The 25,387-nt window shown below is 44.2% G+C and overlaps 1 protein-coding gene across 2 annotated transcripts in view; it reads left to right on the forward strand.

The window, feature by feature from the left end:
• The window catches only part of HBS1L (HBS1 like translational GTPase), a 121,154-nt gene that overhangs the window by 91,645 nt on the left and 4,122 nt on the right, over positions 1-25,387 (forward strand). For both annotated transcript variants that reach the window (XM_069725988.1, XM_069725989.1), the window contains 4 exons: positions 3,417-3,507; positions 8,055-8,163; positions 8,321-8,421; positions 16,465-16,609. In XM_069725988.1, the coding sequence (XP_069582089.1) occupies positions 3,417-3,507; positions 8,055-8,163; positions 8,321-8,421; positions 16,465-16,609 (446 nt within the window). The remainder of the gene's footprint in view (positions 1-3,416; positions 3,508-8,054; positions 8,164-8,320; positions 8,422-16,464; positions 16,610-25,387) is intronic.

Raw genomic sequence — 25,387 nt, forward strand, 5'->3', positions numbered from 1 at the left:
ATTTATCCAAAATCTTGAACCGAATTTCCTCGCAGGTGACTGTGTCTGAACATCTCTGGGGCTAGATGTTTGAGACATTTCACTTGATGCTTGAGGCTTCTTTTTCTCACGCCATGGTATGATTTCCCCCCATTGATTTATTAGTCATCTTGTTTATACACCATGTCTTTGATTAGTACCTCTTTGCATCATGCTGCGATCAGACTGTTAGGACGAGTGAGAGGGGTTATGTTTTGGGTTTAAGGTCCTAAAAATAAAACGTATGTACTTGTATTTGATCATTTTGAAAGTCTGATATTTCTTACAACGTCAGCAATATAAGTGCAAGCTTGTCAAGCTACAGGGGTTTCCCCATCTCCGCATTTATGGCTGACAATATCTGTCTCTGAGTGTCGGCAACATAAGATTGGGGCTATGAAAACAGGTAGCCGTGCTTCCATAGCTCCCGTTCTTATCTCAGCCGTTCATCTTCCCAAAGAAGTGAATAACCTTTCAGGCTCAAATTCCACGTTGTTGTGAAATTCTGAGTTGACTAACCGGCTTTCCATATGATGCCATGTAAAAATTATAATTAAATCTGCACAAAAATCAGTGCATGGAGCGAATTTTCAAATCTACAGCATTCTGCTTCTTGAGCCAATTTTCCAAATGACTTCCAATGCTTTTAATAGACCAGGCTGAAACCTGTAGAAATGTTCTGCCACGTGTGAGCATAGTCTAAAGGTATTGTAAACCATCCTAGGCTTTAATTTTATTTTCTTCCTACAGTACTGGTCAAAAGTGAAGACATGCCTTTGCATGAAAAGGTTTTCCTTGCACTTGTTGGAGGTGTGCACATTGTAGATTCAGGCTGAAGGCCGCAAAATCACAAAGGAACACACCGAGAAGAGGAGACCAGAAACAAATGTGAAGCAAACCGGAGTGTGTGATAAACCTTAGAATCCTCAAAAGTACCCCCTTCTTTTGGTGACCGCTTGGTATTCTTCATCAGGTAGTCCCTTGGCACGGCTTCCAATACTCTTGAAAGCGTTCCTACCGGTGCTGAGCACTTTTTGGCTGCTTTGAGTTCTCTCTGCACCCCAACTGATCCCAAACCATCTCAATTAGGTTGATGTCAGGTGATTGTGGCCATGTCACAGACGCTGCACTCTTAACTGGAGATATGGCCTGAATCATGGTCCTACTACAACACAAAGTGCAAAGCGGATAGGATGGCATGTCACTACAGAAAGCTGTGGTAGCCATGCTGGCTGAATTTGGAGTAAATAACCAACCGCGTAACACGCAAAGCACCCTAATGCCATCAGTCCTCCCCCTCCATGCATCACAATGGGCACCATACATGGAAGAAGCCATCCACTCACCTTTTCTGTGTCTCACAAAGACCACAGTACAGATTTCTATTTAATGTCCTGTCCTTGTGTTCCTTGACCCAAACAAGTCTCTTCTTGTTTGCAGGCCTCAGTAGTGGCTTCCTTGGAGCAATTCGACCATGAAGGTTTCTCTGTGTCTCCTATGGATAGTTATGTTGAAATTTGTCTTCTACTTGGTGCCTGTGCATCATTTATGAGGGCTGTTATTCAAGGTGCAGCCAATCTGCAGTTTGTGAAGCTGGTAATTCTAATAAACTTACTCTTTGCTGTAGGGGTAATTCTTGGTCTTTCCTGATTCTGGGCCACATGAGAGCCAGTTTCGTCATAGCGATCGATGGTTTTCATGACTGCTCTTGAGGTTCAAGGTTCTAGCAATTTTCTGGATTTACTGACCTTCATGTCTATCGTTACTTTCTCTTTGCTTAATTGCCATATCATGTCTTTGAGCAGTTTTGGAATAGGGCACATCACTGTATGGAACTGTTTACAATCATTGCCTCTGCAAAGCACACCTTCTGAAGGTTGTCCTAAAAAGATAAGGAGGTCTCTTATTTGAGTTTTAACCCCAATTGTGTGAAATGTGGCTTTACAAGCTGGTATATACAAGTGAATGGCCATCCATCTAAGACCAAGAAGTGCCAGCCTTGCAGAGAATAGTCTGCACTTAGTGATAGGACAAAAGTGGTAGTCTTGAGACAAGAAATCAAAAACCCAATTCTGTTTTCTTGTTTTGGTTCAGTGCATATTGTCTAGTGTAACCAGTGTCCTCTCCTGATTATCCATGTGCCTTTCTAAGCTTTACTGGAGTTTCATAGAGAAGCCTATTAGGGGTAGGTAGGGGGGCGGTCTTCTGCTTCTTGCTTTGGTGGCTTATGGGAATTTCTTCTCATTTATTGGCTTTTTATATAATGGCAAGAAATATGTTGTGTGCCTCTAGTGCCCTCTACTGAAAACATTTGTAATAGCAGTCAAAGAAGTTTTCATAGCTGCGAAGCGACCTATGATTTGAGATGTGCCATGTTGTGCTATTGGGTTATGTGCCCTCAATGTCGTCTTCTGGCAGAGTTTGCTCAGTGCCTGCCTGCAAAGCGATGCAAATTGGCCCTTAAAATCAACATAACGCACAGCAATATCAAAACTACATCTCTGTGCACATGTTCAGGGTGCGGAACCCCTGAATTAGATAAACGAAGAGACATACTCATTTTTGGGGCGTCTTCCACTAGGAAGCAGCTCGCTCTCTATACTTCATAGTATAGAGTAAAAGACACTGGCAATGGAGCCACCGCAAAAACGGCAGCAATACTCCTGCAAAGCCGCTTTAGGAAAACGCCCGCTGAAGCTGCTTCACCTATGAAAACTAAGCGACTGCACCTAAAAAAAAAAATGCTGTGTGCACATAGCCTGCTGGTAAACGTTAGCCAGGATTTTATACTGATGGACTCATCTAAGATGCTGGATTATTTATTTTTTGCTAGTCTGTAGCTCATTATTTCATTTTTTATGTGATTATTCACTGTAAAGTGAAAAGTTCAGTAACTTATAGTTTGTGAATCAGTTCATCACTTTTCCAAGATCACTGCTTGCAGACAGTGAATTGATGAAGCCATGCGTGCGATTTCTCTATCCAACCTGCGCCCATAAAGCAATATCAGGTCTGGTTTTCAGCAAGGCACTGTTCGCATTGAATTAGAACTTCTCAATATGGCTACACGGAGCGGTAAAGATTGACCAATCTTTTCCAACGACTGGAGGTTTGTGGAATACCACTGTATAAGGAATCTTTATAACTTAATTACACTTTTCAAAAATGGCAGAGACTGGAGTGAAGAACTTTGGAAGATGGATCCTGGGCATGGAGTATTGTAGAAAAATACCAAGCCCGGTGCTGTCTGCAGTATGCTCCCTCATACTGCTGTCACGTAGCTTCTCATTCTAACCATTTATAACTGAAATACACTGACTCATGTATCATATTTGGCCCAGAGAAAACCTTGTGGTTCTTGCATCCAGCAATAATGTTCTATTCTTACTCATTTCCAGGAATCACATTACATGATGAAGCAGTTGATTGGGCCGCTGCCGGCGATCACGTTAGTCTCACTTTGACCGGCGTGGATATCATCAAGATCAAGTAAGTGCTCATCAATCAACGTCTGACTCAGCAGCAGTTTCAGGACCTCGTGCGGAGGGCGTAGTCTCCGAGAGTTGAGTGGTTTTATTTTTAGACAGAATTGACTGTTAGCTGAAAAATTGTCAATTATTAATGAAACCGGGTCTGAAACTGATCTCCCGTAAACAGGAACATATTACTCTGCAGTTCTCAGCCCGAAGACATCGGTTGTCACCACATTGCAACCTTTGCAAAACTCTGCACCTGGGTGTGGTATTCCCTCTTGTAGCTTTTCAGTCACGTTAGTGGCTTCTTCGTTTGCATTGCGGTTACCAGTGAATTGGACTCTGATTTTGGAATTGTCCTGCGGTCAAGAGAGGTTGTAACTGCTTGATAGGTATTGACGTCACCTTCAATTCTGGTTTACAATGTCATATTTACAGCGTTTCATTTAGTGTTTCCTCTCCTAACTCAATCCGTCTGCTATCCTTGCAGTATTGGGTATAAATCTCCCGAATTTTCTTGCAGATTCCACTTTTGTTTTTTAGTAACTTGTTAGGACTAGGCACAGATTGTAGAAAGAAAGTCAACTCTAGGACCCAGACTTATCAGACCATTATGGGACATCTTATTGGTATGCTATACATGTATAAGGGTATGTGCACACTACATTTTCCTGAGACCTTTTTGGTGCGGAAACTCTCCAGATCCTCCTAAAAACTCAAAACGCCTCAATGTCTTAAAGTTTCCGCTTCAAAAACTCCGCCAAAAAACTGTAAATATCCTGAGGGGTTTACGCACGCACCATATCTTTGACGCCTCCTGAAAAAGCGCCTCAAAAGCTGAGCATCACGAACAGCAATGTCTAAACGACATTGCTGTGTGCTTGATCCCTCTTATGTCACATCGGTTTAGAGTTTGGAAACATTGAAGCAGTGAAAAGAAATAACAGGCTCATTCATTCGTTCATAATTGAAAGTACAGAGCTAAAGCGACTAAAAAAAAAACACAACAAAAACTTTTCAAGAATTCAGCCGTTGGGGTTTTGCTGAAGCTTAAAGACACCTTGTACACCTACCCTATGGTTGGAATAACATTATAGTCCTTTAGTAGTGGTCCTGTAGTGTTAAGATTGTGCTCTGAAAAGGCTGTCAATCATATAAATATATATATATATATATATATATATATATATATATACACACTATATATATATATATCTATAATATAACGCTGGGAGCGTCACTCTGTCCGAAGCCTTTATAGACTGCGCAGGCGCAAGAGCCGGCGCAGTCTGGGCCTCACAGAGTGACGCTCCCGGGAGATCGCGGTATGCATTCACACTGAACGCACACCGCGATCTCCAACAGAGAAGCAGGGACCGCCAGGAGGGTGAGTATCGCCTATATTCACCTGTCCTGCGTACCACCGCTGAGCGCCGCCATCTTCCCGGTCTTCGGCCTGTGACCTTCAGTTCAGAGGGCGCGATGACGCGCTTAATGCGCGCCGGCGCCGCCCTCTGACTAAACAGTCACAGCCAGGAGACCGGGAAGATGGCGGCGCCCAGCGGTGGAACGCAGGACAGGTGAATATAGTAAGTGCTGGGGGGCCTGAGCTGGCGGCGATACCGGCACCTGACCCCCACAGCGCGCCGGTGTCCCCGCCTGCTCAGGCCCCCGGATGGGTGCAGCACATGACAGGATGGGGACGCAGGATGGGTGCAGCACATACCAGGATGGGGACGCAAGATGGGTGCAGCACATGACAGGATGGGGACGCAGGATGGGGACGCAGGATGGAGCAGCACATGACAGGACGGGGACGCAAGATGGGTGCAGCACATGACAGGATGGGGACGCAAGATGGGTGCAGCACATGACAGGATGGGGATGCAGGATGGGTGCAGCACATGACAGGATGGGGACGCAGGATGGGTGCAGCACATGACAGGATGGGGACGCAAGATGGGTGCAGCACATGACAGGATGGGGACGCAAGATGGGTGCAGCACATGACAGGATGGGGACGCAGGATGGGTGCAGCACATGACAGGATGGGGACGCAGGATGGGTGCAGCACATGACAGGATGGGGACGCAAGATGGGTGCAGCACATGACAGGATGGGGACGCAAGATGGGTGCAGCACATGACAGGATGGGGACGCAGGATGGGTGCAGCACATGACAGGATGGGGACGCAAGATGGGTGCAGCACATGACAGGATGGGGACGCAGGATGGGTGCAGCACATGACAGGATGGGGACGCAGGATGGGTGCAGCACATACCAGGATGAGGACGCAGGATGGAGCAGCACATGACAGGATGGGGACGCAGGATGGGTGCAGCACATGACAGGATGAGGACGCAGGATGGAGCAGCACATGGCAGGATGGGGACGCAGGATGGGTGCAGCACATGACAGGATTGGGGCGCAGGATGTGTGCAGCACATGACAGGATGGGGGCGCAGGATAGGTGCAGCACATGACAGGATGGGGACGCAGGATGGGTACAGCACATGACAGGATGGGGGCGCAGGATGGGTGCAGCACATGACAGGATGGGGACGCAGGATGGGTGCAGCACATGACAGGATGGGGACGCAGGATGCGTGCAGCACATGACAGGATGGGGGCGCAGGATGGGTGCAGCACATACCAGGATGGGGACGCAGGATGGGTGCAGCACATGACAGGATGGGGACGCAGGATGGGTGCAGCACATACCAGGATGGGGACGCAGGATGGGTGCAGCACATGACAGGATGGGGGCGCAGGATGGGTGCAGCACATGACAGGATGGGGACGCAGGATGGGTGCAGCACATGACAGGATGGGGACGCAGGATGGGTGCACACATGACAGGATGGGGACGCAGGATGGATGCAGCACATGACAGGATGGGGACGCAGGATGGGTGCAGCACATACCAGGATGGGGACGCAGGATGGGTGCAGCACATGACAGGATGGGGGCGCAGGATGGGTTCAGCACATGACAGGATGGGGACGCAGGATGGGTGCAGCACATGACAGGATGGGGGCGCAGGATGGGTGCAGCACATGACAGGATGGGGACGCAGGATGGGTGCAGCACATGACAGGATGGGGACGCAGGATGGGTGCAGCACATACCAGGATGGGGACGCAGGATGGGTGCAGCACATGACAGGATGGGGGTGCAGGATGGGTGCAGCACATGACAGGATGAGGACGCAGGATGGGTGCAGCACATGACAGGATGGGGACGCAGGATGGGTGCAGCACTTGACAGGATGGGGACGCAGGATGGAGCAGCACATGACAGGATAGAGACCATATACCAATATAAATGCTCGCCACCCGGGCGTAGAACGGGTTCAATAGCCAGTATATATATATATATATATATATATATATATATAATGTGTGTATATATATATATATATATATATATATATATATATATATATATACATACATACATACACACACACACACACACACACACACACACACACACACACACACACACACACACACACACAGATATATAACCTGCCTAACACCTGTTTTTGGAAGCTTATGGCATTATTGGTTACAATAAGTGCTAATTAGTGATGAGCGAACGTGCTTGGATACGGTGTTGTCCGAACATGCCTGTGTGCTAACCAAGGTTCGAGTCCCCACGGCGGTTTGACAGTCGCAATACATGGAGGGAGTACCTGTTTTTTAGGAAATTCCTGCATGTGTTGCTGCTGTCTAACAGTCATGAGGGACTGGGACTGGAACATATTTTCCGTACACACCGAAGACACTCGGTTAGCATGCTCCTTATCCGAGCATGTTCGCACTTCACTAGTGCTAATAAAGGTGCATTTTGGCAGTCGCCTATTACCTTTGCTTATCACACGCATAGGATATTCTGTCCAATTACAGCCCTTTTCTGATCTTTTCATTACTCCTATATTAAAAACATGGGTGCTCTGAAACTCCTTTGATGCAGAAATGAATTACTAGATAAGGGTTGGCGACATAAAAGGACCTTATACATGTTCGTTATAACAACAATAATAATAGATTAAAAACCGTTTCGGTACCGAAAAATGAAATAATTCAAGAACATACTGACCTGTATGAACCCACCGTGACCCAGGCATTTCAGGAAGTGTTTACCATATGCCAATCTCCTAACTACAGTAATACGTGGCACCCTTTGAAGTGGCAAGCAGATTTCCTGATTAGAAAAAACATTAAATTGTCGAAGATTAACCAAATCACAGACACAGGTTTTGTGGGTTTAGTGTATGGTTTGTCAGTAATAAGGAATCACTATCTTGTAATTGTTGCAGTTTTGTATGTGTCCTATGGAAAAGGAAGGGAACTGGGCAACACACAGTGCAAATTCGGCATATTTAATAAAGAATTCTTGTTCTGTTGATCTGTACATTCATGTTCTTTCCAAACAGGTATGTAACGGATGTGCATGGCCGTCTGTAGTCATCAGTGCTAAAGCCTTCCTACACGTCTGAACTCTGTATCATGGGGTTTGTGATTGCAGCCTGACGCCAATATTCTTTCCTTTTACAGCGTGGGCTGTGTATTTTGCAGTCCTAGTGAACCTATCAGAGCAAGCACACGATTCCGAGCCAGAGTTCTCATCTTTAATTTTGATATTCCTGTAACACAGGGATTCCCAGTAAGTATGTGTTCTTGCATGCTTAGTCCTAGACAGAGGACTTTTTTTAGTGCTTTGATGTCTAGTTAGTTGCCATTAGTTTCTTGCAGACAGATCCTTAGTCCTATTACCCACTCATTGTTACATTTTGCTTTTTTTTTTTTCTTTCCCCGTGTAGGTTATTATACATTACCAAACTGTGAGTGAGCCTGCCACCATCAGGAAGCTGATTAGTGTACTGCACAAGAGCACAGGAGAAGTGGTCAAGAAAAAGCCAAAGTGAGATGCGACTTATGTCCTGAGTATATATTACTGTACTGTATAGAAGGTCTCTTTTGGTAATGTGATGGACGGAGTACTGTGTCTATACAGTAGTGTTCAAAATAATAGCAATGTGTTCCAAAACATGAGTCAATCACAAAATCTTTATACTAGGTTTTATTTCCAGTATTGGGAACATTGCACACTATTTTCTAATTCAAAGCATGAAGAGAAATGTATATAATTTTTAACTACTTTATAGAAATTAACAATAAATGAACTTTGGGCTGTACTAAAAAAATAGCAGTGTCTGCATTTGTCTTTACAAACTCACAAAATGTACTTTTTTTGGTGGGTTTTGTGTTCCCGTGAATCACTAACCTAATATTTAGTTGTGTACCCACAGTTTTTTGAACTTCTTGACATCTATCCTTTTTTTCGGATTATAAAACGCTCCGGATTATAAGAGACACCCCAAATTTTGTGGAAAAAAAATAGGAAAAAACTTTTTCTAATAAAATCGTGGTGCTTCTTTTAATCCATGCGTCTTATTGCTTACCGGGGGTGGTGGTTGCATTGCTGCAGGCCGCAGGCTGGGATGATGGAGTGTTCGGATGTGCTTCGCACCGCTGCGGGTGGTGTCCGCTGCTGTGGGAGCTCTGCCAACATTTTCTGAAAGTCCAGAGCCCCCGCAGTTCCATAGTTTCTTATATGGTGGACTCCGCGAAAATGGATGCCAGGGGCGGCGCTTGCGCAGATGGAAATCTCGGGAGATGAGATCTCAGCAATGTTAATTTTGCCTCCCAAAAATCATAATAAGGCTCAGCTCACAATTATCCTGTGCTCTCCACTGAGCGTTTATGTCAGGGTTTCCTTTTTGATTCCCCAAAACTGCGATTCAGACAAAACTCTGGACGGAACCACTCACTTATGAAGCAGATGGAGCCACTTTGGACCGGTCTCCGTTCCAGCTGTGTTCCATCATTTTAGACATCTTTTTAGCGCTCAAGTTTGGGCGACCACAGATCTGTGAACGCCTAAAAAGATGGATACCACCAGAGCAGACGCCAAACTGAGTACGAAGTGTCTCCATCTGCCTCATTATGGTGGGTGGTTCCGTTGGTGGTTTTGTCTGAATCGCATTTTTGTGGCATTCACACAGAAACCCCTACATAAGTCCTCCGAGTAGAACACAAGAATGTGATCCAGCCTTATTCTGGAAGCGATTGAAAAATATTATGTACCCCAAAATGTTACCATTTGCATATTTTCCAGAGGAGCAGTGCGGCTTTAAGTCTCCTCACCTCGACATGCTTATCATGTCACTCTCCGCAAGGAGAAACAATACTTCTTGGATCCCGGTCAGACGCCTCTCACTCAGCCAAACAAGATCTCCGCTTTGCACTGAAGAGTGGCAGTACCCCGAAACACAGTGTCTGCAAATTGAGATTCTGGTTTGGCTTTTATCCTATGTCATGTGACAAGGCTCGATAAAGTGTCGACATTGACTTTTAGGATGGCTACTTCCAATAGGTGGCACTAGATAGAGTTCTAGTCCTCTTCCTCTTTGAAGAGACCATCTAATATATAATTGCCTAGAATACTACTTCCTGCAATTTGTGCCAACTTCCGTGGCTTTGTCCGGAGCTAATGTCCGGAGCTAATGTCCGGAGCTAATGTCCGGAGATAAGTGACATCAACAGTGTCCAGTGTCTGATTGGTTGCCGCCTGCTGCGAGCGACCAATCAGAAACGTGCCATACTGTGACACACTCCGCCCGCCATTTTGGTGTGATTTTTGAATTTTTACCTCACAGCAAGTTTCTACTGCGTGGAGGCGGGCCCAGTGACGTTGCTCTTCAAGCTCCTGCCGAATTTCGTCAAAAAAATGATAATACCATTTACCAAAACTATATATATTTAGTTGTGAAGTGGTTCAGTGACATTTTCACACCAATTTTGAACTTTTGTTTGGTGTTTTCTCCATATACTGCCTATTATTTTTGTTCTTTCTTACTATTATTTATTAATTGCATTATTCTTACATTTGAATAAATAAAGTATATATGGATTCTAGACTCCCGATTCTTTAGAATCGGGCTGCCATCTAGTTACCAATAAAACCCCTAATTTATCCCACACAAAACCAGCCCCACTCATGTGCATCATCTGTCACTAGAACTATGGGGGTTCCCACATTACTGCTAGAACAAAGACTCTGGAAAAGCGTCATGTCTCTCATCCCCTCAAATAAAATTCTATGAATTCTGCTCTCCCAAATCCAATTGCCCCTCCTTCTGAGCCCCACTGTGCCTAACCACAGTAAGCGGCCACATGTTTGTCACTATTGTAATGGAGAGAAGGTACTTAATTTATGGGTGCATATCGCGAGAAGCACAAGCTGGCACAATGTATATGGGGGCTGTACACTATATGGGGGACACAATGTCTGGGTACTAAACTGGCAGATTTGCAATTCTCCAGAGAAAAAAGCCTGGGTTGGATGTTACAAAATTGTTACTGCAGCCGTAGATGAATTCATTGAGAGGTGCAGTTTCTACAATGGGGTCACTTTTTGTTTTTTTTCTCTGCTATTCTTGCACCTTCGGGGCTCCACAAATGTCGCCCACAAACTATTCTAGCAAAATCTGTGCTCCAAAAGACAAATAGAGATCCTTCCTTCTCAGCCCTGACGTGTGGCCAAACAGTAATTTCTGACAACATATAGGGGCAGCACCGAATTCGGGAGAAATCGTGCAATACATTGTGGGGTCTAGTTTCACCTATTAACTCTTGTGTACCTGCCAAATTTGCAGCAAATATAAAAATTACATTTTTGCCACTAAAATGTCACATTTCCACGTCTCAATGTTATAAAATTCTGTGAGGCACCTACGAGTTCAAAATAGTCACTACACCCCTAGATGAATTCATTGAGGGGTCTAGTTTCCAAAATGGGGTATCTTGTGGGTGGGTTCTGCTGTTTTTTCTCATGTCAGGGACTCTTCAAATGCGACAAAGCATTCACGATCTATCCCAGGCAAATAGCGTTCTTTCGTTTCCTATCCCTGCTTGTGCCCAAGCAGAAGTTTTTGACCACATATGGGGTATAGTCGCATAAGGGACATATTGTATAACTAATTATGGGGTCCGTTTTCTCCTATTATCCATTGTGAAAATTACAACTTTGGGGCTCAAACAACATTTTCATGACCTAATGGTGTCAAATTCTGTGTTGTACCTGTGGGTTTAAAATGCTCACTATGGACAAAATCTTTGAGAACTGTAGTTTCCAAAATGGGGGGGGTCACTTATGTTTTCTTCAACATATGGGGTATCTGCGTACTCAGGAGAAATTACAGAACAAATTTTTGGTCCATTTTACTCCTGTTACCCTTGTGAAAATAACATTTTGGGGCTAAAAGCACATTTTGTGGGTAAAATGTGAGTTTGTATTTTCACATCTCTACATTATAAACCTCGGTGAAGCACCTGGCTGGTTCAAGGTGCTCATGACACATCTAGATAAGTTCCGTAAGGGGTCTAGTTTCCAAAATGGTGGTCACTTGTGGGAGATTTCCACTGTATAGGCACATCAGGGGCTTTCCAAAAGCGACATGACGTCTGCTTTCGATTCCAGCCATTTTTGTGTTCAAAAAGTCAAACGGTGCTCCTTCCCTTCCGAACTCTGCCGTGCACCAAAACAATGGATTTCCCCGACATATGGGGCATCGGCATATTCGGGAGAAATTGCACAACATATTTTAGGGTTCTTTTTCACCTGATACTCTTGTGAAAATTAAAAGAAATTGGAGCTAAAGTAACATTTTTGTGAAAAAAATTGAAATGTTCATTTTTTCCTTTCCACATTGCTTTCGTTCCTGTGAAGCACTGAAAGGGTTAATAAACTTCTTGAATGTGGTTTTGAGTTATTTGAGGGGTGCAGTTTTTAGAATGGTGTCACTTTTGGGTATTTTCTGTTATATAGGCCCCTCAAAGTCACTTCAAATGTTGTTTTGTAAATTTTGTTGGAAAAATGAGAAATTGCTGATCATTTTTAACCCTTGTAACTTCCTAGCAAAAAAAAAATATTTAAAAAATGATGCAAATGTAAACTAGACAATGTGGGACATGTTATTTATTAACTATTTTACGTAACTTAACTTTCTGATTTAAAGGCACAAGAATTAGAAGTATGAAAATTGCAAAATTTTCATCAAATTTCTGATATTTTTACAAATAAACGGACGTCATATCAAATAAATATTACCACTATTATGATGTACAATATATCACGAAAAAACAGTCTCGGAATCCATGGGATCCATTGAAGTGTTTCAGAATAGTTACCGTATATACTCGAGTATAAGCCGACCCCCCTAATTTTGCCACAATAAAATGGGAAAACTTAATGACTCGAGTATAAGCCTAGGGTGGGAAATGCAGCAGCTACCGGTAAATGTTAAAAGTAAAAATAGATACCAATAAAAGTAAAATTAATTGAGACATCAGTAGGTTAAGTGTTTTTAAATATCCATAATGAATCAGGAGCCCCATATAATGCTCCATAAAGTTTAGGATGGCCCCATAAGATGCTCAATATTAAAATATGCCCCATATAATCCTACATGAAGGTTAATAATGGCCCCATAAGATGCTCCATAAAGACACTTGCCCCATATAATGCTCCACAAACGTTAATTAAGGCCCCATAAGATGCTCCATACAGACACTTTCCCCATATAATGCTCCACAAACGTTAATTATGGCCTCATAAAATGCTCCATAAAGATATTTGTCCCATATAGTGCTGCACAAACGTTATGGTGTCATAAGATACTCCATACAGACATTTGCCTCATATAATGCTGCACAAACGTTAATTATGGCCCCATAAGATGCTCCATGCACACACTTGCCCCATATAGTGCTGCACAAACGTTAATTATGGCCTCATAAGATGCTCCATAAAGATATTTGCCCCATATAGTGCTGCACAAACGTTGATTATGGCCCCATACAGACACTTGCCCCATATAGTGCTGCACAAACGTTATGGCCCCATAAGATGCTCCATACAGACACTTGCCCCATTTGCTGTTGCTGCGATAAAAAAAATATCACATGCTCACCTCTCCGTCGCTGAGGCCCCCGGCACTTTCAATATTCACCTGACTTCGTTCCGGTGCCGCTCCATCTTCAGCGTCTTCTGCACTGTCGTTCAGGCTGAGGTCGCGCACTAGCCACGTCACCGCGCCCTCTGACCTGAGTGTCACTGCTGAAGACGGAGCGGCGCCCGGAACGGGGAGCAGGTGAATATCGCGCAGCACTCCCCCTCCCCATTATACTCACCTGCTCCTGGCACGGTGCAGTCCCTGCTTCCTTGGCGCCGCAGCTTCTTTCTGTACTGAGCGGTCACCGTTACCACTCATTACAGTAATGAATATGCGGCTCCACCCCTATGGGAGGTGGAGCCGCATATTCATTACTGTAATGAGCGGTACCATGTGACCGATCAGTACAGGAAGAAGCTGGGGAGCCAAGGACCGCGCCAGGAGCAGGTGAGTATAATTAGACAGCCCCCGCTCCCCATCCCCTTCCGACCCCTGGGTATGACTCGAGTATAAGCCGAGAGGGGGACTTTCAACCCCCAAAAATGGGCTGAAAATCTCGGCTTATACTCGAGTATATACGGTACCTCATAGTGACACTGGTCAGATTTAAAAAATTTGGCCTAATCATTAAGGTCAAAATTGGCTCCATCACCAAGGAGTTAATGATCATTATCACCTGTTTGGTATAATTGATTACTCGTACTTGACTATAATCCTGCAAAATCCCTAACTTTTCAAGTGTATGTAGAAGAATTGATGATGTTTTCAAGGCAAAAGGGTGGTCACACCAATATTGATTTATTTTTTTTGTATTTCTCCATTGTTCATTGACCCTTGCATTGTGTTAATTTACAAAAATAAAATATTAACACCTGTATTTTGTAAATTATTCTTACTCTGCAGCATTTGTTCCCACATGTCTGACACTTTTGCACAATTTTGTGCCTATATATATATATAGTCCTGAAAATACAGAAAAATCTTTAAATGAGAAGGTGTTTCCAAACTCTTGGTCTGTACTGTGTGTATATATATATATATATATATATATATATATATATATATATATATATATATATATATATATATGTGTGTGTGTGTGTGTATATATATATATATATATATATATATATATACACACACACACACACACACACACACACACACACACACACACACATATATATATATATACACACACACATATATATATATATATATATACACACAGTACAGACCAAAAGTTTGGAAACACCTTCTCATTTAAAGATTTTTCTGTATTTTCAGGACTATGAAAATTGTACATTCACACTGAAGGCATCAAAACTATAAATTAACACATGTGGAATTATATACTTAACAGAATTGTGAAACAACTTAAATTATGTCTTATATTCTAGGTTCTTCAAAGTAGCCACCTTTTGCTTTGATGACTGCTTTACACATTCTTCGCATTCTCTTGATGAGCTTCAAGAGGTAGTCACCGGGAATGGTTTTTCACTTCACAGGTGTGCCCTGTCAGGTTTAATAAGTGGGATTTCTTGCCTTATAAATGGGGTTGGGACCATCAGTTGTGTTGTGCAGAAGTCTGGTGGATACACAGCTGATAGTCCAACTGAATAGACTGTTAGAATTTGTATTATGGCAAGAAAAAAGCAGCCAAGTAAAGAAAAACGAGTGGCCATCATTACTTTATGAAATGAAGATGTCAGTCCGAAAAAACGGGCAAACTTTGAAAGTGTCCCCAAGTACAGTGGCAAAAACCGTCAAGCTCTACAAAGAAACTGGCTCACATGAGGACCGTCCCAGGAAAGGAAGACCAAGAGTCACCTCTGCTTCTGAGGATAAGTTTATCCGAGTCACCAGCCTCAGAAATCGCAGGTTAACAGCAGCTCAGATTAGAGACCAGGTCAATGTCACACAGAGTTCTAGCAGCAGACACATCTCTGCAACAACTGTTAAGAGGAGACTTTGTGCAGCAGGCCTTCATAGTAAAATAGCTGCTAGGAAACCACTGCTAAGGACAGGCAACAAGCAGAAGAGACTTGTTTTGGGCTAAAGAACACAAGGAATGGACATTAGAACAGTAGAAATCTGTACTTTGGTCTGATGAGTCCAAATTTGAGATCTTTGGTTCCAACCACCGTGTCTTTGTGCGACGCAGAAAAGGTGAATGGATGGACTCTACATGCCTGGTTCCCACCGCAAAGCATGGAGGAGGAGGTGTGATGGTGTGGGGGTGCTTTGCTTGTGTCACTGTTGGGGATTTATTCAAAATTGAAGGCATACTGAACCAGCATGGTTACCACAGCATCTTGCAGCGGCATGCTATTCCATCAGATTTGCGTTTAGTTGGACCATCATTTATTTTTCAACAGGACAATGACCCCCAAAACACCTCCAGGCTGTGTAAGGGCTATTTGACCAAGAAGGAGAGTGATGGGGTGCTACACCAGATGACCTGGCCTCCAGTCACCAGACCTGAACCCAATCAAGATGGTTTGGGGTGAGCTGGACCGCAGAGTGAAGGCAAAAGGGCCAACAAGTGCTAAGCATCTCTGGGTACTCCTTCAAGATTGTTGGAAGACCATTCCCGGTGACTACCTCTGAAAGCTCATCAAGAGAATGCCAAGAGTGTGCAAAGCAGTCATCAAAGCAAAAGGTGGCTACTTTGAAGAACCTAGAATATAAGACATAATTTCAGTTGTTTCACACTTTTTTGTTAAGTATATAATTCCACATGTGTTAATTCATAGTTTTGATGCCTTCAGTGTGAATGTACAATTTTCATAGTCATGAAAATACATAAAAATCTTTGTGAGAAGGTTTGTCCAAACTTTGGTCTCTACTGTGTGTGTATGTGTGTATATATAGAGAGAGAGAGTTTTTTTTTTTTTGTAAATCCAATTTTTCACATTTTTCAAGTGATTGCTTTTATTGTCTTTCAGATGTCTCACGAAAGGAATGAATGCCATTATAGAGCTCCAAACACAAAGACCTGTTGCTTTAGAATTATACAAGGAGTTTAAAGAACTTGGCAGGTTCATGCTTCGGTACAGTGGGTCATCTATAGCAGCTGGAGTTGTCACAGAGGTCAGTTGCTGCTGTGCAGGTTTTTTTTTGGTTCCCTGAATTATGTTTCACTCGGCTGATGTTTATACCAGCGGTTTGCTAATTTGAGCAACTGAGATTTATCACAGCATAAGGGATCCATACATTTATTATTATTCTAACAAGAAATATAGCCATTTTTAGTAAAGCCATAGAGGGCTGTTCCATATCACTTACCGTATATACTCGAGTATAAGCCGACCCGAGTATAAGCTGACCCCCCCCCCTAATTTTGCCACAATAAAATGGGAAAACTTAATGACTCGAGTATAAGCCTAGGGTGGGAAATGCAGCAGCTACCGGTAAATGTCAAAAGTAAAAATAGATACAAATAAAAGTAAAATTAATTGAGACATCAGTAGGTTAAGTGTTTTTGAATATCCATATTGAATCAGGAGCCCCATATAATGCTCCATACAGTTCATAATGGGCCCCATAAGATGCTCCATACAGACATTTGCCCCATGTAATGCTGCACAAATGCTGATTATGGCCCCATAAGATGCTCCATAGACACATTTGCCCCATATAATGCTGCACAAATGCTGATTATGGCCCCAGAAGATGCTCCATAGAATCATTTGCCCCGTATAATGCTGCACAAATGCTGATTATGGCCCCAGAAGATGCTCCATAGACACATTTGCCGTATAATGCTGCACAAATGCTGATTATGGCCCCATAAGATGCTCCGTAGACACATTTGCCCCATATAATGCTGGACAAATGCTGATTATGGCCCCATAAGATACTACATACAGACTTTTGCCCCATATAATGCTGCACAAATGCTGATTATGGCCCCATAAAATGCTCCATAGAGACATTTGCCCCGTATAATGCTCCACAAATGCTGATAATGGCCACATAACATGCTCCATAGAGATATTTGCCCCATATAATGCTGCACAAATGCTGATTATTATTATTATTTATTTATATAGCACCATTGATTCCATGGTGCTGTACATGAGAAGGGGTTACATACAAGTTACAAATATCACATACAGTAAACAAACTAACAATGACGGACTGATACAGAGGGGCGAGGACCCTGCCCTTGCGGGCTTACATTCTACAGGATTATGGGGAAGGAGACAGTAGGTTGAGGGTTGCAGGAGCTCCGGTGTTGGTGAGGCGGTAGCTCCGGTGTTGGTGAGGCGGTAGCTTCGTTGGTGATGAGGCAGCAGCGGTGTCAGTGCAGGCTGTAGGCTTTCCTGAAGAGATGAGTTTTCAGGTTCCGTCTGAAGGATCCGACTGTGGTTGATAGTCGGACGTGTTGGGGCAGAGAGTTCCAGAGGATGGGGGATATTCAGGAGAAGTCTTGGAGGCGATTGGATGAGGAGCGAATAAGTGTGGAGGAGAGAAGGAGGTCTTGGGAGGACCGGAGGTCACGTGAGGGAAGATATCGAGAGATTAGTTCAGAGATATATGGAGGAGACAGGTTGTGGATGGCTTTGTAGGTCAGTATTAGCAATTTGAACTGGATACGCTGAGGGAATGGGAGCCAGTGAAGAGATTTGCAGAGGGGGGAAGTGGAGGAGTAGCGAGGAGAGAGATGGATTAGTCGGGCAGCAGAGTTAAGGATGGACTGGAGAGGTGCAAGGGTGTTAGCAGGGAGGCCACAGAAAAGGATGTTGCAGTAGTCAAGGCGGGAAATGATGAGGGCGTGCACAAGCATTTTAGTAGATTGGGGGTTGAGGAAAGGACGGATCCTGGAGATATTTTTGAGCTGGAGGCGACAGGAGGTGGAAAGAGCTTGGATGTGTGGTTTGAAGGACAGGGCAGAGTCGAAGGTTACTCCGAGGCAGCGGACTTCGGGTACAGGGGAAAGCATGATGTCATTGACTGCGATAGATAGGTCAAGTAAGGAAGATTTGTGGGATGGAGGAAAGATGATGAGTTCAGATTTGTCCACATTGAGTTTGAGGAAGCGAGAGGAGAAGAAGGAGGATATGGCTGATAGGCACTCTGGGATTCTGGACAGCAGAGCGGTGACGTCTGGGCCAGAGAGGTAGATCTGAGTGTCGTCAGCATAGAGGTGGTACTGGAATCCATGGGACTTTGAGTTGTCCCAAGCCAAGTGTATAGATTGAGAAGAGTAGGGGTCCTAGAACCGAGCCTTGGGGGACTCCAATAGAGAGAGGGTGGGATGAGGAGGTAGTATGGGAGTGGGAGACGCTGAATGTGCGGTTGGAAAGGTATGAGGCGATCCAGGATAGGGCGAGGTCTTTGATGCCAAAGGAGGAGAGCATCTGCAGTAGGAGGCAGTGGTCAACTGTGTCGAAAGCAGAGGACAGGTCTAGAAGGAGGAGTACAGAGTATTGTCCAGTAGCTTTGGCGGTAAGTAGGTCGTTAGTGATTTTGGTCAGGGCAGTCTCAGTTGAGTGATGGGGGCGGAAACCAGATTGTAGATTGTCGTACAACAAGTTAGATGAGAGGTGGGAGGAGAGTTCAGCATGGACGTGCTGCTCCAGGAGTTTGGAAGCAAATGGGAGCAGCGATATTGGGCGATAGCTGGACATAGCAGTTGGATCGAGGGTTGGCTTTTTAAGGATAGGCGTGATTGTGGCATGTTTGAACGCAGAGGGGAAGGTGCCAGAAGTTAGTGATAGGTTGAAGAGGTGGGTTAGGGATGGGATAAGTGTGGTGGTGAGGTTGGGGAGGAGGTGGGATGGGATGGGGTCGAGCGCACAGGTGGTGAGGTGGGATTTGGAGAGGAGACAATTAAGTCCCCCTTCAGTGATGTTGGATAGGGAGGTTATGGGGTTTGGGCATTGGTCTGGTATACAAAGGGGTTGTGGTAGTTGAACAATAAAGTCTTGCCTTGTCTGGTCGATCTTATTTTTAAAGTGTGTGGCAAAGTCCTCAGCAGAGATGAGGGAGGTTGGAGGGGGCAGTGGGGGGCGGAGGAGGGAGTTAAATGTTTTGAATAACTGTTTGGGGTTGTGGGATAGGGAAGATACGAGGGTTGTGAAGTAGGCCTGTTTAGCAGAGGTGAGTGCAGATTTAAAAGCGAGTGTTGCTTGTTTGAATACAGTGAAGTCGTCTTGCGAGTGTGTTCTTCCAACGCCGCTCCGCAACCCTGGACACTTGCCTTAGCTTTTTGGTGGTGTTATTATGCCAAGGTTGTCTATTGATACGTCGCGCTCTGCCATGGACGAGAGGGGCAACCGTGTCAATAGCTGATGCGAGAGTGGCATTGTAGAAAGCAGCAGCACTGTCTGTGTCGTGGAGTGAGGATATGGATGCCAGTGGTAGGATGGAGTCCGAGAGTGTGTGGGTGTCTAGGTGTGCAAGGTTTCTGCGTGGGTGCGCATGTTGCTGGATATGGATGATTGGTGAGGAGGACAGGGATGAGAAGGTGAGCAGATGGTGGTCGGATAGAGGGAGAGGGGAGGTGGTGAAGTTAGATAGAGAGCAGAGACTGGTGAATACCAGGTCTAGTGTATGCCCATCCATGGCTCCATAGAGATATTTGCCCCATATAATGCTGCACAAATGCTGATTATGGCCCCATAAGATGCTCCATAGAGATATTTGCCCCATATAATGCTGCACAAATGCTGATTATGGCTCCATAAGATGCTCCATAGAGATATTTGCCCCATATAATGCTGCACATGGCCCGATAAGATGCTCCATAGAAATATTTGCCCCATACAATGCTGTACAAATGCTGATTATGGTCCCATAAGATGCTCCATAGACTATTATGCCCTATATGCTGTTGCTGCAACTAAAAAAAAAAAAAAAATCACATACTTACCTCTCGTCGCTCAGGCCCCCGGCACTTGCTATAGTCACCTGTGCGCGTTCCACCGTCGGCGTCGCTGTGTCTTCCGCGTCCTCTGCACTGACTGTTCAGGCAGAGGGCGGCGCGCACACTAATCGCGTCATCGCTCCCTTTGACCTGAGCGTCACTGCAGAGGACGCAGAAGACACAGCGGCACCGACGGTGGAACGGGGGACAGGTGGATATCGCGCACTGTTCCCCGTCATATTCACCTGCTCCCGGCGTGGTCCCTGCACGTCCCTGGTTCTCCGGGCGCGGCAGCTTTTTCCTGTATTGAGGGGTAACATGGTACCGCTCATTACAGTAATGAATATGCGGCTCCACTCCTATGGGAGTGGAGTCGGGTCCATATTCATTACTGTAATAAGCTGTACCATGTGACCGCTCAATACAGGAAGAAGCTGTCAGCGCCCGAGAACCAGGGACGTGCAGGGACCGCGCCAGGAGCAGATGAGTATTATTAGACAGCTGCCGCTTCCCCTCCCCTGCCGACCCCTGGGAATGACTCGAGTACAAGCCGAGAGGGGTAATTTCAGCCTAAAAAAATTGAAATTCTTGGCTTATACTCGAGTACATACGGTACTTGTGTGCCATGAACAAATCAATCATTATAGGGGTATTTCCTTCTCCAAAGATCCTATCCCACTATGTAGTAGGTGTAACAATAATAATATTAGCAAATACTTCAAATTAGAAATGTACTATAGTTTTTCTTATTCGCTAGGTCCCTTTCCTCATGTGCAGGGCATTGTAGGACCTTAGATATTGTGATATGATATTGGAGATAGGAATACCCCTTTAATTTGCAGTGGTGCCAGAGTCCAGCCTCAGAATTCTTGTGATTATATGTTGTACTGCATAAATAACAAATGTTACCGCAGTCCATCAGGGCTCTGGTGTTCAACACATTGCATTCCATTAGTATACACATGTCAAACTCTGGCCCAAAGGGTGAGTATATTTGGCCTTCGACTCTCTATGCTGGTCACCCAAGTATATTTGGCCCGCTGAAAGCTATGATGGAGGAGACCCTCCCTCTCTCATCATTCCCCCCTTTGCATCTGACATCTCAGCTCAGTGGGCGCGATGATGTCATTACAATGTGCCTGCTGTACCAAAAAGTGTAGAGGATCTGAAGACCGTGAAGAGACCGGAGCAGCGAGGGAACAAGCAGGGGTGAGTATTTTTTTTTTTTAATGTGGGCCTATTATACTGTGTGAAGCACTGTGTGGGGCCCATAAAGCTACATGGAGCACTATGTGAGGCCATTATACTGTATGTAACACTATATGGGATACATTATACTGTATGGAGCACTATACGGGGCCTATTTTACTGTCTGGAGCACTATGTTGGGCCATTATAGTGTATGGAAGGCAATGCAAGGACCCTGTTATAGATATTTTTTAAATATCAATGTTGGCCCGCGACTTTGTCCAAGCTTTTAATTTTGGCCCTCTTTGTTTGAGTTTGACATCCCTGCACTAATAAAATGGAATCCCTCCCATGAAGTTTACTTTTAATTAAATCTGGGTATATGTGCATGTATTGCATTGTGAATGTGATAACATACTCACCTAGCGACATCTTCTCCAAGATCCAGCGTCGTTCTGCTCCTCTTTTCAGTGACATCACCGCACTTTAGACTATCCTGCTCACTCAGTCTTCATTGCGTGAGCCAGAAGTCTCTATGATCTGTAAGCCTATGTAGCCTGGTTCTGATATTCCATAGACTTGCATTGTAAAAGCCATTTCTGGGCCCCGCAGCGCACAGTGTGACCCTGGGAGTCTGAAGAGCGGTGACGTCACTGAGAAGAGGAGCAGAGCAGTGCTGGATCCTGGAGAAGGTGGTTGTAGGTGTTTATATTATGACGCACACACAGATTTAAAGGGGTTTTGTTTCCCACAAACAAAGTTAATTTTAATCAACTACTTAATAGATCATTGAATAATACTAAACTCCCCATGGATGTGTTTAAAACATTTTTCCTGTTCTAATATAATCTTATAAAAGTGTCCCTGTGTACTGTGTAGTGGCCGTGTCTGACCGTTCAGGAACATGGTCTGATCATACCACAGCTCCTGGGCATGGGAGGAAGTAAAAGAGGATACAGGCATCACAGCTGAATGGCGATTCACCAGCGGCTATTAACTAGTTAAATGCTGCTGTCAAACTCTGACAGTGGCATTTAAATGGTGCTTCCGGCAATCGCGCCGGAAATATGCACACCGGTATCCTGTGTCACGTGATCGCAGTTCACCTGTGTGCCGGCATAACAACCCAAGGTCTCCTGGAGACCTCTATGGTTGTCAGTGCCGGATTGCTGTGAGCAACACCCAGTGGTCGGCGCTCATAGCAAGTGAGTAAATCTGCTATATAGGGGCGATCTGACCATCTCCTGTATGTAGCAGAGCCGATCGGGTTGTGGCATGCTTGTGGAAGCATGCCAAAAGTAAAAAAAAAAAAAAGTTTTAAAAAAAATAAATAAAAATTCAAATCACCCCCCTATCGCCCCATTCAAAATAAAACGATACAAATAAAATCAAACATACACATATTTGGTATCACCGCGTACAGAATCGCCCGATCTATCAATAAAAAAAAGGATTAACCTGATCGCTAAAGGACGTATTGAGGAAAAAAAGTAAAAACGCCAAAATTAAGTTTTTTTTGGGTCGCTGCAATATTGCATTAAAATGCAATAACGGAGATCGTATCTGCACCAAAATGGTATAATTAAAAGCATCAGCTCGGCACGCAAAAAATAAGCCCTCGCCGAACCCGATATCACGTAAAATGGAGGCGCTACGGGTATCGGAAAATGGAGCAATGTTTGTTTGTTTTTTTAACAAAGTTTGGAACTTTACCACTCAGATAAAAAAAGAACCTAGACATGTTTGGTGTCTATGAACTCGTAATGACCTGGAGAATCATAGTGGCAGGTCAGTTTTAGCATTTAGTGAACCTAGTAAAAAAGCCAAGCAAAAAACAAGTGTGGGATTGCACTTTTTTACAATTTCACCGCACTTGGAATTTTTTCCCCGTTTTGTAGTACACAACATGGTAATACCAATGGTGTTGTTCAAAAGTACAACTCATCCCGCAAAAAACAAGCCCTCACATGACCATATTGACGGAAAAATAAAGTTATGGCTCTGGGAAGAAGGGGAGCGAAAAACGAAAACGCAAAACTGAAAACAATTCCGGGGGTTAAGCCTCCTGATGGGCCCAGTGTGTATAAACTGGAAGAAAGGCGTGAAGCAGGGATGAATGCATACGTTGCTTATTGGGACAGTTATTTGGTATCAGCTTGTTCTCTAGTGCCACAATGCTTAAATCCTATGTCAAACTTTGGTTGTTCACAGCAAATTATCCTTAGTTGATCCATAGTGACAGAGGTAGAATTCTAGATATAAAGCTTGTTCAGTTGAGCGTAATAAACATCTGTGTGATGTCTTTATGAAAAATGGTTAGCATTTGGACAGCTTACTGACCAATGTAGTCACTGTCGTAATTAACATGAGCATTTTAATACATGGCCTCATCACCTGCGTCTAAAAAATAAAAAATTGTAGCATACAATGATCCATAATCCCTTTTCATACAGATTCTCACATTATACCCAAAAAACTGATCACGCATGTTCTACCATCTGTATGTTATGTGCCTTTCATGGATTTATTACAATTATTAACACAGAAAACTGGATTTGGACTTTTAGATCATACATTCACACAACTGTATGCAAAATCATTTGTTTTTCATCCAGAAAAAAAAGCTCAATTTTTAACATTTTTTTTAAACTGATTTTAACAATATTACACTAAGGCCATGTTCACACGTTCAGTATTTGGTCAGTATTTTAGCTCAGTATTTGGGAACCACCAAAATCAGTAGTGGAACAATCAGAGAAAAAGTACACTGCTCAAAAAATAAAGGGAACACTAAAATCCCACATCCTAGATATCACTGAATGAAATATTCCAGTTGTAAATGTTTATTCATTACATAGTGGAATGTGTTGAGAACAATAAAACCTAAAAATGATCAACGTAAATCACAACTAATATCCCACAGAGGTCTGGAGTTGGAATGATGCTCAAAATCAAATTGGAAAATGAAGTTACAGGTTGATCCAATCTCAGTGGAAATGCCTCAAGACAAGGAAATGATGCTCAGTAGTGTGTGTGGCCTCCACATGCCTGTATGATCTCCCTACAACACCAGGGCATGCTCTGATGAGGCAGCAGATGGTCTCCTGAGGGATCTCCTCCCAGACCTGGACTAAAGCATCCGCCAACTCCTGGACAGTCTGTGGTGCAATATGACATTGGTGGATGGTGTGAGACATGATGTCCCAGATGCGTTCAATCGGATTCCGGTCTGGGAAACGGGCGGGCCAGTCCATAGCTTCAATACCTTCATCTTGCAGGAACTGCTTACACACTCCAGCCACATGAGGTCTGGCATTGTCCTGCATTAGGAGGAACCCAGGGCCAACTTCACTAGCATATGGTCTCACAAGGGGTCTGAGGATCTCATCTCTGTACCTAATGGCAGTCTGGCTACGTCTGGCGAGCACATGGAGGCCCTCCAAAAAAATGCCACCCCACACCATTACTGAGCCACTGCCAAACCGGTCATGCTGAAGGATTTTGCAGGCAGTAGGTCGCTCTCGACGGCGTCTCCAAACTCTCACACATATGTTACATGTGCTCAGTGTGAACATGCTTTCATCTGTGAAGAGCAAAGGGTGCCATTGGCGAATTTGCCAATCCTGGTGTTTAGTGGCAAATGCCAAGCGTCCTGCACGGTGTTGGGCTGTGAGCACAATCCCCATCTGCGGACGTCGGGCACTCAGACCATCCTCATGGAGTCAGTTTCTAACAGTTTGTGCAGACACATGCACAATTGTGGCGTGCTGGAGGTCATTTTGCAGAGCTCTGGCAGTGCTCCTCCTGTT

Source organism: Ranitomeya imitator, chromosome 5, assembly GCF_032444005.1.
Source record: "Ranitomeya imitator isolate aRanImi1 chromosome 5, aRanImi1.pri, whole genome shotgun sequence".
NCBI lineage: Eukaryota > Metazoa > Chordata > Amphibia > Anura > Dendrobatidae > Ranitomeya > Ranitomeya imitator.